The 12,970-nt window shown below is 42.9% G+C and overlaps 1 protein-coding gene across 1 annotated transcript in view; it reads right to left on the bottom strand.

Annotated features, from left to right (window-relative positions):
• reln (reelin) overlaps nt 1-12,970 on the bottom strand; it is a 391,311-nt gene that overhangs the window by 59,664 nt on the left and 318,677 nt on the right. The window contains exons 43-44 of the mRNA XM_043713852.2: nt 10,988-11,135; nt 5,698-5,956 (exon numbers count right to left, since the gene is read on the bottom strand). Of these exons, the coding sequence (XP_043569787.2) occupies nt 5,698-5,956; nt 10,988-11,135 (407 nt within the window). The remainder of the gene's footprint in view (nt 1-5,697; nt 5,957-10,987; nt 11,136-12,970) is intronic.

Below are 12,970 nucleotides of genomic sequence, written 5' to 3'. Positions count from 1 at the left end.
TCCTCATAAGACCTTCCCTCCATACCAGGCAACATCCTAATAAATCTCCTCTGAACCCTTTCTAAAGCTTCCACATCCTTCCTATAATGCGGTGACCAGAACTGTATGCAGTACTCTAAGTGCGGCCCCACCAGGGTTTTGTACAGCTGTAGCATGACCTCATGCTTCCGAAATTCAATCCCTCTACCAATAAAAGCTAACACACCGTATGCATTCTCAACAATCCTATCAACCTGGGTGGCAACTTTCAAGGATCTATGTACCTGGACACCGAGATCTCTTTGCTCATCTACACTACCAAGAATCTTACCATTAGCTAGGTACTCCTTCCAAAGTGAATCACCTCACACTTTTCCGCATTAAACTCCATTTGCCACCTCTCAGCCACCTCTCCTGCAGCTTACCTATGTCTCTCTGTAACCTACAACATCCTTCGTCACTATCCACAATGCTACCGAAGTTAGTGTCATCTGCAAATTTACTAACCCATCCTTCTATGCCCTCATCCAGGTCATTTATAAAAATTACAAACAGCAGGGGACCCAAAACAGATCCTTGGTACACCATTTTAACTGAACTCCAGGATGAATATTTCCCATCAACGACCACCCTCTGGCTTCTTTCAGCTGGGCAATTTCTGATCCAAACCGCAAAATCACCCTCAATCCCACGCCTCTGTATTTTGTGCAATAGCCTACCGTGGGGAACTTTATCAAACATCAAACTGAAATCCATATACACCACATCAACTGCTTTACCCTCATCCACCTGTTTGATCACCTTTTCAAAGAACTCAATAATGTTTGTGAGGCATGAACTAACCTTCACAAAACTGTGTTGACTATCCCTAATCAACTTATCCCTTTCTAGATGATTATAAATCCTATCTCTTATAGACTTTTCCAACAGCTTACCCACAACCAAAGTAAGGCTCACTGGTCTATAATTACCAGGGTTGTCTCTACTCCCCTTCTTGAATAAGGGAACAATATAGTCTTCTGGCACTATTCCTGTAGACAATGACAACATAAAGATCAAAGCCAAAGGCTCAGCAATCTCATCCCTGGCTTCCCAGAGAATCCTTGGCCCAGTACACTTATCTATTTTCACACTGTCCAGAATTGCTAACACCTCCTTCTTGTGAACCTCAATCCCATCTAGTCTAGTAGCCTGTATCTCAGTATTCTCCTAGACAACATTGTCTTTTTCTCATGTGAATACTGAATGAAAAGTATTCATTTAGCGCTTCCCTTATCTCTTCTGACTCCACACACAACTTCCCACTACTATGTTTGATTGGCTCTAATCTTACTCTAGTTATTCTTTTATTCCTGATTTGGCTATAGAAAGCCTTAGGGTTTTCCTTGATCCTACCCGCTAACAGCTTCTCATGTCCCCTCCTGGCTCTTCTTAGCTCTCTCTTTAGGTCTTTCCTGGCTAATGTAACTCTCAAGTGCCTTAACTGAGCCTTCACATCTCATCCTAACATAAGCCTTCTTCTTCCTTTTGACAAGAGATTCAACTTCTTTAGTAAACCACAGCTCCCACCCTCCACAACCTCTCCCCTGTCTGCCATAGCTGGTCCTTGAATAAGCTCCACATTTCAAACGTGCCTTTACCCTGCAGTTTCCTTCCCCATCCTATGCATCCTAAATCCTGCATAATTGCAAAGTAATTGCCTTTCTCCCCAGCCTTAACTCTTACCCTGTGGTATATACTTATCCCTTTCCATCACTAACGTAAACATAAATGAATTGTGGTCACTATCACCAAAGTGCTCACCTATCTCCAAATCTAACACTTGGCTGGGTTAATTACCCAGTACCAAATCTAATGTGGCCTCACCCCTTGTAGGTCTGTCTACACACTGTGTCAGGAAACCCTCCTGCACACATCGGACAAAAACGGACCCATCTAAAGTACTTGAACCATAGTATTCCCAGTCAATATTTGGAAAGTAAAAGTCCCCCATAACAATTACTCTATCACTCTCACTCCTATCAAGGATCATCTTTGCAATTCTATCCTCTACATCTCTGGAACTATTCGGAGGCCCATAGAAAACTCCCTACAGGGTGACCTCTACTTTCTGTTTCCAACCTCAGTCCATACTACCTCAGTAGACGAGTCCTCAAATGTCCTTTCTGCGTAACACTGTCCTTGACTAACATTGCCACCTCCTCTCCCTTAGATTACCTACAGTGGAAACAGGCTCTTCAGCTCAACCAGTCCACATCGACCCTCCGAAGGGTAACCCACTCAGACCTATTTTCCCTCTGACTAATGCACCTAACACTATGGACAATTTAGCATGGCTAATTCACTAACCTGCACATCTTTGGATTGTGGGAGGAAACTGGAGCACCCGGAGGAAACCCACGCAGACGCAGGGAGAATGTGCAAACTCCGCACAGACAGTCGCCCGAGGCTGGAATCGAACCTGGGTCCTTGTGCTGTGAGGCAGCAGTGCTAACCACTGTGCCACCATGCCGCCCCTTTTACCATTTTCTCTGTTCTCTTTGTTCTTACTAAAGCATGGGTAGGTTCTCAGCTGTAGCTCCTGGAAGCTGAGGGTTCGGAGTCGGAATGGCGGCTGGGGACACTGGAGCATTTGCGAGGCTCAGAGTATCGTGGATAGCACATATAGAGAGGTGGTCACACCATTGGGTAAGACTCCATAGGCAGCAAAGGAATGGGTGACCACCAGACAGAGTAAAAGGACGACGCAAGTAATGCAGGAAACTTCTGTGGCTACTCCCCTATTCAACAGTATACCACCTTGAATACGTTTTAGGGATTGGCCTCTCATGGGCAAGTGGAAGCAGCCAAAGTCATTGCACCATAATTGGCACAGGACAGAAGGAAAAAGAATGGCAATGCTGTGGTATTAAGGGATTCAATGATAAAGAGAATACATAGACTGTTCTGTGGCCACAAACAAAACTTCAGGATGATATGTTACCTCCCAGGTGTTAGGGTTAAGGATGTCTCGGAGTGGCTACAGGACTACCTGAATTGGGAGGGTGAACTGTCAGCGATCATAGTACATATAAGTACCAAAGACACAGGATTGAGGTCCTAAAAGCAGAAATAGAGAGCTAGGAAGAAGATAAAAGTAGGACCTCAAAGTTACTGATCTTGGAATTGCTACTGGTGTCACATGCTAGTCAGAGTAGAAATACCAGGATATGTCAGATATATACATAGCTGGAGAGATGGTGTAAGAGGATTGGGACTGACTCTGTGGGAGCTGGCTCCAGTACAAGTTTGACTGGGTCCACCTGGGCATGATTGGAACTGATGTCCAAAGGAATGAATTTGCAAGTGTGGTCGGGAGAGTTTAAACTAAAATGGCGGGGAAATGGAAACCTATACAGAGACAGTAGACAGGGAAATAAGGAATAAAACAAAGACAGAACGGGAAATCATAGAATCCCTATAGTGTGCAAACAGGCTATTTTGGCCCAACAAGTCCACACTGACCCTCCAAAGAGTATCCCACCCAGACCTTTCTCCTACCCCTTTTACTCTACATTTCCCATGACTAGCGCACCTAACCTACACATCCCTGGGTACTATCGGCAATTTAGCATGGCCAATTCACCTAATCTGCACATCTTTGGATTGTGGGAAGAAACCGGAGCACCCCGATGAAATCTACATAGACATGGGGAGAATGTGCAAACGTCCCACAGACAGTCGCCCAAGGCTGGAATTGAACCAGAGTTCCTGACGTTGTGAGGCATCAGTGCTAATAGGCAGAAACTTCAATGGCTAGAATTAAGCAGACCACAGGACTAAGAATGCTAACAAGATAAGTCTTAAAGCCTTCTGCCTTAATGTGCAAAGCATTCACATCAAGATGGATGAATTAGTTGCACAAATAGATATAAAGTGGTATGATACAGTGGAGATTAGAGAGACATGGTTGCAGGGTGACCAGGAATGAGAACTAAATATGCAGGGATTTTCAATTTTTCGAAAGGCAGACAATGAAGAAAAGAAAGTGGGGTAGCACTGTTGATTAAAAAATAAATTAATGTGATTGTGAGGAAGGATTTTAGCTCTGGTGAAGTAGAATTTGGATGCGGGAGCTTAGAAACACCAGTGTATACAGGATAATTTTACTTATCAATATGTAGGGGAATCAACTCAACAAAAAGGCCTTCCTTGACTGGGTTTTGTGCAATGAGGAAGGAATTGACAATCTAGTTGTGTATGGGCCCTTCGGGAAGAGTGACCACAATAGGATAGAATTCTTCATGAAGATGGAGAGAGACATAGTTGTTTCTGAGACTAAGGTCCTAAATGTGCATGAAGGAAATTATAATGTAATGAGGCATGAGCTGGCTATGATATCATTCTTTCAAGGGAAGATGGGGGATGAACATAAGCAAGTATTTAAAGAGCGCATGGATGAACTGCAAAAGTTATTTATCCCATTCTGGCATGAAAACAAATGGAAAAAGTGGTAAGGAAAGTAGGGGGAGTATTAAATCCAAGGAAATGGTGCACAAATTGGACAACAAACATGAGGATTGGGAACAGTTTAGATTTCAGCAAAGGGAGACAAAGAGAATGATTAAGAGGGGTAAAATAGGGTATGAGAGTGAGCATGCAGGGAATTTACAGACTTATACTAAAAGCTTCTATAAGTGTGTGAAGAGAAAAAAAAAATTAGTTTCCTACAGTGTGAAACAGGAGAATATTTAATGGGGAACAAAACAGATGGTGAATTGGTCAAATACAAACTTCACTTCTGTCTTCACAAAAGAAGACACAAATAACATGCTAAAAATAAGACCAAAGACCATGAGACATAGGAGCAGAAATTAGCCCATTCAGCCTATTAAGTCTGCTCCACCATTCAATCATGGCTGATAAGTTTCTCAACCCCACTCTCCTTACTTCCTCCCCATAACCCTTGATACTCAACCAATCTATCTCAGTCTTAAATATACTCAATGACCTGGCCTCCAAAGCCTTCTATAGCAATGAATTCCATAGATTCACCACTCTCCGACTGAAGATGTTTCTCTTTATCTCCGTTCTAAAAGGTCTTCCCTTTACTATAAGGCTATGCCCTCAGGTCCTAGTCTCTCCTACCATGGAAACATCTTCCCAACATCTACTCTGATCAGGCCATTCAGGAACACAGGGCCTAATGCACTAATGGTCATCTTCCAAACAACATTAATGGATACATTCTCCATAGCACCACCTTCATCAATGAGACACACTGCCATCTCATGCAGGATAGATTTTGGTTTGTCCCTTTGGTATTCTTGCAAAACATCCTGATGAGCACAAGGTGAACAGCTTAAACGAACTGTGCCTTTGATACTCAAGTTTACTGATCATTGTTAATGAAATGAGCATTTTATTCCAGAATAATTACTGAATTAAATTTGAATTAATCTAGTCGCTCTGATGGGATTTGAACTCATGTCTCTGGAACATGTGTCTGGAAGTCATCTGGAATATTACTCCAATAACTTTACCAGTATGCTATCTTCGTCCTTTCAAAGGCAGTCATTAAATAGCCACTAAGACCTTAAATTTTGGGTTATATTTCTTCTGCTTGACCTTATGGAGACTCAGCACCAAGTTAATTCTTCATAATATTTAGCCTTGGTTAAGAATTGGCTGTAGCTGTTTATTACAACTCTCTGTTGATTTTTATATGCAAAATCCTACCTCATCAATGGCCCAGGGGCTATAAAAATGCCCATCTTCAGATGGCTGCCACCAACGCAGACGGGTGGAGGAGGATCGAGCCTTCAGTGGGATCTCAAGTGCAATGTATCGGCCTATGTTACTTGAATTGCTGAAGAGAAATTCCTGGAGAACGCCCCAACTAAGGCCCCCATTCAGGGAATACTGTAAAAGCATCGGTTGGCTCCTTGGGTCTGGGGATGCTTTACCACAACCCAGTCTTAGGAAAAACTGGACAAACCTGAATGGAGAAACAATAGGAATCAAAATCAGTAAAAGATATCAGTTAACATTTCCTAAAATTATAGAATAAAACCACACAGATGGAGGTCATTTAACATTAGATCTGCATTAGTACTTTAGGAGAGAAATTCAGGTGATTCCATACCCTTGCTCTTTCCTTGTGTCTCTGTAAGCTTTCTCTGGTTATATTTATTGTCCAATTCTTTTTGAAAGTTACCACTGGATCTGTTTCCACCATCAGGTAAAGTAGGGCATTTAAAATCCTAATGACAAATTGTGTAAAAAAAACTACTCCCTCATGTCAAATTTTTAAGATCAATCCCTTTATGTGAACATGCCTAGGCGTTATTGAGCTGGGGCCATTTGTTATACTGCTGTTTCCAACTATAAAAATATCCAAATAAAATGCAGGAAAATGTTAGCAGAAACGCTAAAACAATAGATTACAATTTGAAACCAGTGATTTTCTGAAGGGCACAGGAAGTGGTTCCAATATAAAATCATGAGAAATAGCAACAGGAGTAGTAGGCCATTTGGCTCCTTGAACTTGCTCCACCATTCAATAGGATCATGGCTAATCTAATATTCCTCATGTCCACTTTCCTTGTAACCCATGTTTCACTGATTGAGCACGTAGGAAAATGGAGGAAGGGATGAGGGGAAGGTGTTCAGGTGCTGTGAGGGGGAAGTGTGTGGAAAGGTGTGAGGGCAAAGTGTGCACAGGATGAGGTTGGATATGGAGTGAGAATGAGGGAAGGTTTGTGGGGAGGGAGAAGGTTGTGTGGGGGTTGTCAGTGGGAGGTGATTGTGATAGGGTGTGAGGGGAGTGTGTGGGAGAGGGTGTTTGTGGGTGGAAAAGTGTGTGGGAGGGGAGTGTAAGGAGGAGTCATGGAGGGGTAAAGAAGAGGTTTGTGAGAGGGGTGTGAAGTGATGGTGTTGGGGGGGGAATATGTGGAGGCGGTTTGTGGAGTTTGTAATGGATGCGAGGTGGAAGGTGTGTAGGAGTTTATGAGGGGACTGTATGGGGATATGTGAGGAGGATTTGTGATAAGGGTATGAAAGGTGGTATTTTGGAGAATGTTGGGGAGATATTCAGGGTGAGCGAGGGTAAGGGAAGGTATATAGGACTTGTGTGAGAGGACTATATGGGGATGTGTGAGGTGGATTTGTGTGGGTTTTTGGGGTTGTGAGGGTATGTGTGTGGGGTGGGGTCCTGATAAAGGGCTCTTGTCCAAAATGTCAATTCTCCTGCTCCTCGGATGCTGCCTGACCTGCTGTGGTTTTCCAGCCCCACACACTTGAATCTGATCTCCAGCATCATTTTCTCCAATGGTACAGTTGCGCATTCCTCTTCCCAGAGGCTGGACTTCCTGCTGTGGCCTGGGGTATCCTGCCATCTCTCCTCTTCACCTCCCACCAGCTCCCGAGATCCCCTTGTCTCTCATATATTTATGTTACAACACGTTGTGAATTGGGTATGGCTTTATATGACAACTTTACATAATCTGATAATACCCCCGCCATTTCATCAACAGATGCCTAAGGGAAAGACAACGGAATGAGGACATGCCACAACCCAAAGGACTAGCCACACTACCATACATCAAGAGCATTTCCAAACTGACAGCCAGACTACTGCAACCACTAGGACTCATAACAGCACACAAACCAACAGCCACTCTCAGACAACAACTCACCAAAACGAAGGGCCCGATACCCAGCATGACCAAAACCAATGTAGTGTACAAAATCCCATGCAAGGACTGTACAAAACACTATATAGGACAAACAGGAAGACAGCTAACGATCCGCATCCACGAACACCAACTAGCCATGAAACGACATGACCAGCTATCCTTAGTAGCCACACGCGCAGATGACAAGCAACATGAATTCGACTGGGACAACACTACTATTATAGGACAAGCCAAACAGAGAACAGCCAGGGAATTCCTAGAGGGATGGCACTCATCCACAGATTCAATCAATAAGCAATCTGGACCCAATATACCGACCACTGCAACGGACAACTGGAACTGACAACCGGAAGCAGCAGATTCAAACCACTACAAATGCCAGAGGAAAGATCACAGAAGCGCTTCACAGGAGGCTCCCAAGCACTGAGGATATCACCTAGACAGGGGACGAAACATCTGCAACACAAATTCCCAGCTCGGCGAACAGAACCGCAACAACGAGCACCCGAGCTACAAATCTTCTCACAAACTTTGATATTACTAACTGGCCTTTAAGGCATTATTTGCACATATCTTGAGCTAGTTGGTTGTTGTAGTTATGCTGACTGTTGGCTGTCTTGCTAATACCATTAGGTAAAAACAATGACTGCAGATGCTGGAAACCAGATTCTGGATTAGTGATGCTGGAAGAGCACAGGAGTTCAGGCAGCATCCGATGAGCAGGAAAATTGACGTTTCGGGCAAAAGCCTTTCATCAGGAATAAAGGTAGAGAGCCTGAAGGGTGGAGAGATAAGCTAGAGGAGGGTGAGGGTGGGGAGAAAGTAGCATAGAATACAATAGGTGAGTGGGGGAGGGGATGAAGGTGATAGGTCAGGGAGGAGGGTGGAGTGAATAGGTGGAAAAGAAGATAGGCAGGTAGGACAAGTCATGGGGACAGTGTTGAGCTGGATGTTTGGAACTAGGGTGAGGTGGGGGAAGGGGAAATGAGGAAACTGTTGAAGTCCACATTGATGCCCTTGGGTTGAAGAGGCGGAAGATGAGGCGTTCTTCCTCCAGGCGTCTGGTGGTGAGGAAGCGGCAGTGAAGGAGGCCCAGGACCTCCATGTCCTCGGCAGAGTGGGTGGGGGAGTTGAAATGTTGGGCCACACGGCGGTGTGGTTGATTGGTGCGGGTGTCCCGGAGATGTTCCCTAAAGCGCTCTGCTAGGAGGCGTCCAGTCTCCCCAATGTAGAGGAGACCGCATCGGGAGCAACAGATACAATAAATGATATTGGTCGCTGTGCAGGTAAAACTTTAATGGATGTGGAAGGCTCCTTTAGGGCCTTGGATGGAGGTGAGGGAGGAGGTGTGGGCGCAGGTTTTGCAATTCCTGCGGTGGCAGGGGAAGGTGCCAGGATGGGAGGGTGGGTTGTAGGGGGGCGTGGACCTGACCAGGTAGTCACGGAGGGAATGGTCTTTGCGGAAGGCGGAAAGGAGTGGGGAGGGAAATATATCCCTGGTGGTGGGGTCTTTTTGGAGGTGGTGGAAATGTCGGCGGATGATTTGGTTTATGTGAAGGTTGGTAGGGTGGAAGGTGAGCACCAGGGGCATTCTGTCCTTGTTACGGTTAGAGGGGTGGGGTCTGAGGGCGGAGGTGCGGGATGTGGACGAGATGCATTGGAGGACATCTTTAACCACGTGAGAAGGGAAATTGCGGTCTCTAAAGAAAGAGGCCATCTGGTGTGTTCTGTGGTGGAACTGGTCCTCCTGGGAGCAGATACGGCGGAGGCGGAGGAATTGGGAATACGGGATGGCATTCTTGCAAGAGGTAGGGTGGGAAGAGGTGTAATCCAGGTAGCTGTGGGAGTCGGTGGGTTTGTAAAAAATATCAGTGTCAAGTCGGTCATCATTAATGGAGATGGAGAGGTCCAGGAAGGGGAGGGAGGTGTCAGAGATGGTCCAGGTAAATTTAAGGTCAGGGTGGAATGTGTTGGTGAAGTTGATGAATTGCTCAACCATTGTCCAGGTACCTCTTTAGGGAAGTGGTCTAAATGACAATAGCCTGGGTCAGTTGTAGATGAATTGTCGATGGCAGCTTTTAAAGCTTGGTAGCTGCTTATGTTGTTGAATCGTATTAATGATTTTCATGATCAGAAAACCTGCAGAAAATAAGTCAGCATCTTTAGTACTGGTTCATGAGATGTCATGTCTGAAATGTCACTGACAAACTCTTTGTTTGTTACAAATGTTTTGAGGAGATTCTGCATACTCAGTAGAGAAAGTGGAACTGTCACTTTATACTGAAGAAGTTGAAGATTCCATTGCATTATCTGAGAATTGTCCACATCTTCCTGTATTCTTTCTGATATTGAAGTACATTCCTTTAGTCACTGGCAGTTTTGGCTTCCGAAAAGATCCTCTGCTTTTGTAATGAGAACTCATTATAAGCATATTCATAAGCACACCGATCTGAATTAAAGCAGAATTGATGGTGACATGCTGTGAACAGCACTGGGAGCTACATATGTACTCAGCATCAGTACCTAATATTTGCATGTACTAACCATTAGGTCTCAAATTTGCAATCTCTCCAGCATCTCAGGGAGAGGATATTGGACTCTTAACTGACAAGACATTAAAGAACACTCTGACACACAGTGACATGAGAACATTCATTTCTTTTATATTATATGGAAAATAAGATTCATTGAATTCCTCTCAACTTCTCAACATAACAATCCAGCACGGATAACTGGGCTCAATGATTCATCATGGGACTATTCCTGCACTTTTGAAATGAATATCTGGGGAAGTGGAAGAAGGGGAATAATATTTTTCAAACATTTTCTGAGAAATGTCAAATTTTATGATGGAAAGGATATTTTAAAATAAAAGTAATATTTCTGCTCTTGATATGATGAAAGTGGAGAACAATACACATGTTAAAATCACCACTTGAGTTGGGGGAGGGGTTGTGTGGGATGGAAGATAAAAGAAGGAGACAGAAATGGAGACATTGATATATTAGGTTTATGAATCATCACCTGAAGGGGAACTGAAGTTCAAGCAGACTTGAGAAGTAATTATTGCACGTTAAAATTAGCTGTCACTTGGTGTAACAAATACAGCTTTAATGGAAACATCAATGTATAGCAGTCTGTATCAAGACAGGAGGCAGACACTTAATTGTTTTGTTAGGTTTGTACAGTGAGTTAAAGAAGAATGACACTGTTTGCCTGAATGGACTTTTCTCAGTTACACATTATTTCACTTAGAAATATGTTATGTGAATATAAAACAACTTGTGAGCAATTAAGAAAGGAAACACAATGATTAAATGTGTTACAAATACCTGGCATGTGACAAATCCATATCGACAGTCATCAGCATGCGCAGTCCCTCTTCACTGAAGAAGAGGCTGTTTCCACTCGACATTAAGCCACATTTCCTGGATGGCTTCCCACCACTGACCACTAAAAATTTCTCGGGGTCTATTGGACCTACAAACGAAAGCAAGTCAAGTTTCGCATGTAAAACCAGATGTCACAGGTTTGAACAATGCATTAAAGTGGCTGCCTTGCCAGTTGGTTTATTTTTAAGTCAATGTGCATTATAATTACAAAGGATTGTTGCCCAGGAGGTAGAAAGTTTATTATTGTCATATATTAGAGAGTTGCAAAACTTTATCCTTTGGATAATCTTTAATAAAAGCAATGCTAGGTTATAGTGATTTGGAGACAGGAAGGATTGCAATTGTTGGAAGCCAGAGTCAATAGATGTGATTAGATGCTAGATTAGAAATTAAAATAAATCATTCCTGATTACTCACATTCTACCCCATCTATACTCTCAGGTTGGTCAGTTGGCATTTACTGGCATATCAGCTACTTGAATGATTGAGAAATAAGTTCAGCATGAGAAACTTGCCCACGAAACAAAATTAATTTGCAGCCTGCTAGACTCAAAACGTAGAGAGGGAATGCCCATTCACCACATTAAACAGATGCAAAACTTAGCTCCTAAAATGTTCCAGCCTTTTGCAGATGCATGTTGACCTTATCCAATCTCACTTTTTAAAAATGTATTAATGCTTACATTGTACAAAATCTTAGCTCCTTTTAATTTGTTTATCAAGTGATTCTGTTTCTGTAACTCTCTTGCTAAAACTCTTTATATCTACACACAAATGGACCTTGCTAAAATCAAAATTCATGAAAATATTAAAAGTGGAAAGTAAATTGGAGGCAGCAAAGATTTCATTTTTTTTTACACAGTTAATCCAAAATATTCATGACTAAAACCTGTTTGTTTTGAAAAGCAGACAGAATTCAGCAGTGTGTAAAGGCACAAAAATGCCTGTAACTGAAGTTGATCGAAGAAAAAAGGATCTTTAGCCACCACCTACTTGGAAGCAAACAAAGTGTGTTTCCATGCAATTTACTGCTAATGTAGTTCATAAAAACAAAATTTCTACAGTGTGGAAAGAGGCAATTCGACCCATGGAATCTGCTCCGACCCTCCGAAGAACATTCCATGCAAACCCAGGCCCCTACCTATCCTTGCATTTACCATGGCTAATTCACCTAGACTGCACATCCCAGATTAGTTAGCATGGTCAATCCATCTAACTTGCATATCTTTGGACTGTGGGAGGAAACCAGAGCACCTGATTGAAGAACAGAGAATGCTGAAAATGCACAAAATTTGTACTGACAACATGGTATTCCAATCTCTTGGAATGCTTTTTAGTTAGCCACCAGGAGATTTATGTCTATTCTAGTGGAATCATTCTGGAACAGTTTGTAATCCTGCACTTGTAATATAGACAATGGAGTAGCCCATGTGTGCATAGCAAACAGCAATGTGACAATCATCAGATAATCGATTTTTATGATAGTTATTGAGGATAAATATTGGATAATTTCCCCATGCTTCCTTGAAATGGTGTCATGAGAACTTTTACAATTATCTGAAAGAGCAGATTGGATTTCTGTCTAACTCATACACACTGGGGAGACTACTACTTCAAACCAATTAATGATTATGCTGTAGTAGACATTTAATAACCTTAGGCATTTTTAATGGGCATTGGTGGTATTCGCTTGATTCAGTTGGTCAAACCTTTGTGGATTAAGCCCCTAGTCCACTCCTAAATAATAGTGAAACAGTGGGTGAGTGCTGCATTATTGGAGGTGTTGTAATTTGGGAGGCAAGTTCAAGTGCCAGTTTTAGAACCCATGGTACAACTCAAAATGTAAAGCTACTCACCAAAAACTGAAGTCATAAGCAGAATGGCTGGACTTTTGTCTCATAGTCATTTGAGGGCTGTTACTGG

The sequence above is a fragment of the Chiloscyllium plagiosum genome, unplaced genomic scaffold (assembly GCF_037043375.1).
Source record: "Chiloscyllium plagiosum isolate Xiang-an unplaced genomic scaffold, Cpla_swu_hap1 HiC_scaffold_23, whole genome shotgun sequence".
NCBI lineage: Eukaryota > Metazoa > Chordata > Chondrichthyes > Orectolobiformes > Hemiscylliidae > Chiloscyllium > Chiloscyllium plagiosum.
The sequence above is the reverse complement of the archived record's forward strand: the minus strand, read 5'-3'. Positions and strand labels throughout refer to the sequence as shown.